General features: G+C 46.3%; 1 protein-coding gene across 1 annotated transcript in view; it reads left to right on the forward strand.

Moving 5' to 3' along the window:
- Positions 1-19: 19 nt before the first annotated feature.
- The window catches only part of LOC115948882 (rho guanine nucleotide exchange factor 12-like), a gene marked incomplete at its 3' end in the record, with an annotated part of 36,689 nt that continues 35,900 nt past the window's right edge, over positions 20-808 (forward strand). The window contains exon 1 of the mRNA XM_031064451.1: positions 20-353. Coding sequence (XP_030920311.1) covers positions 322-353 — 32 coding nt within the window. The remainder of the gene's footprint in view (positions 354-808) is intronic.

The raw sequence follows: 808 nt of genomic DNA on the forward strand, positions 1-808 counted from the left end.
GTTTTTTTTTTGTTTTTTTTTTTTTTTTTTAATTTTTTTTTCCCTTTATCCCCCACGCCCCACTTCCGTGGTTTGGATATTCTGGGTGACTGCAAAGAAGAGTTTTGGAGTTGTTTTGGATTGGGTTTGGTTTTTTGGTTTTTTTTTTTTTTTTGGTTCCCTTCTCCTGTCCTTGAACTGAGTTTGTCCTCTGTGCATGCCTCTTCTGGAGCAAGGCTGGATCCTGAACCTCGGTGCATGTAAGGGGCAAAGCCTCGTTCATATTCCTGCAATAAGAGTAAAATGTAAATTGGATAATACGACTTCTTGCCAAAGGCTCCAATGAGTGGCACACAGTCCACAATCACGGACAGGTCAGTATAAAACGAGATTTCTTGATTTTTGTGAGTTTTTTAAATCTTTTTTTGAAGTATGAATATTCGCAGAGCTCACGTACTTTGTGTTCTGGCTTCAGTTACAGACGGGATCAGGAAAGCAGGATTTAATCAGAGGTTCTGGGAACCAAGGGTGTCCTGACTGTCAAAGCAACTGGGTTAACTTTGAAACTGGCGTATTTCAAGTCCAACAGCTTTCAGGCCTGCCAGGCTGACTCTGTAGGAGCCAGGGTGGTAATTCAGCTCCCAGGATGGGCTGGTGCTGCGGGGAGCACCGAAAGCGAGGGTTCCTGCCAGGGGATGGAGCAGCAGAAGCCACCAGAATTCAGTCTCCAGCTCAAACCTGAGCTCAGAGAGCCTGTTGAGGATGTGCTTGGGTCTCCTTGGGTCAAGTACTGCCGGGAGGTCACTCCAGGTGAGGGCAGGAGGGACAG

The sequence above is a fragment of the Geospiza fortis genome, unplaced genomic scaffold (genome assembly GCF_000277835.1).
Source record: "Geospiza fortis unplaced genomic scaffold, GeoFor_1.0 scaffold110, whole genome shotgun sequence".
Taxonomy (NCBI): domain Eukaryota; kingdom Metazoa; phylum Chordata; class Aves; order Passeriformes; family Thraupidae; genus Geospiza; species Geospiza fortis.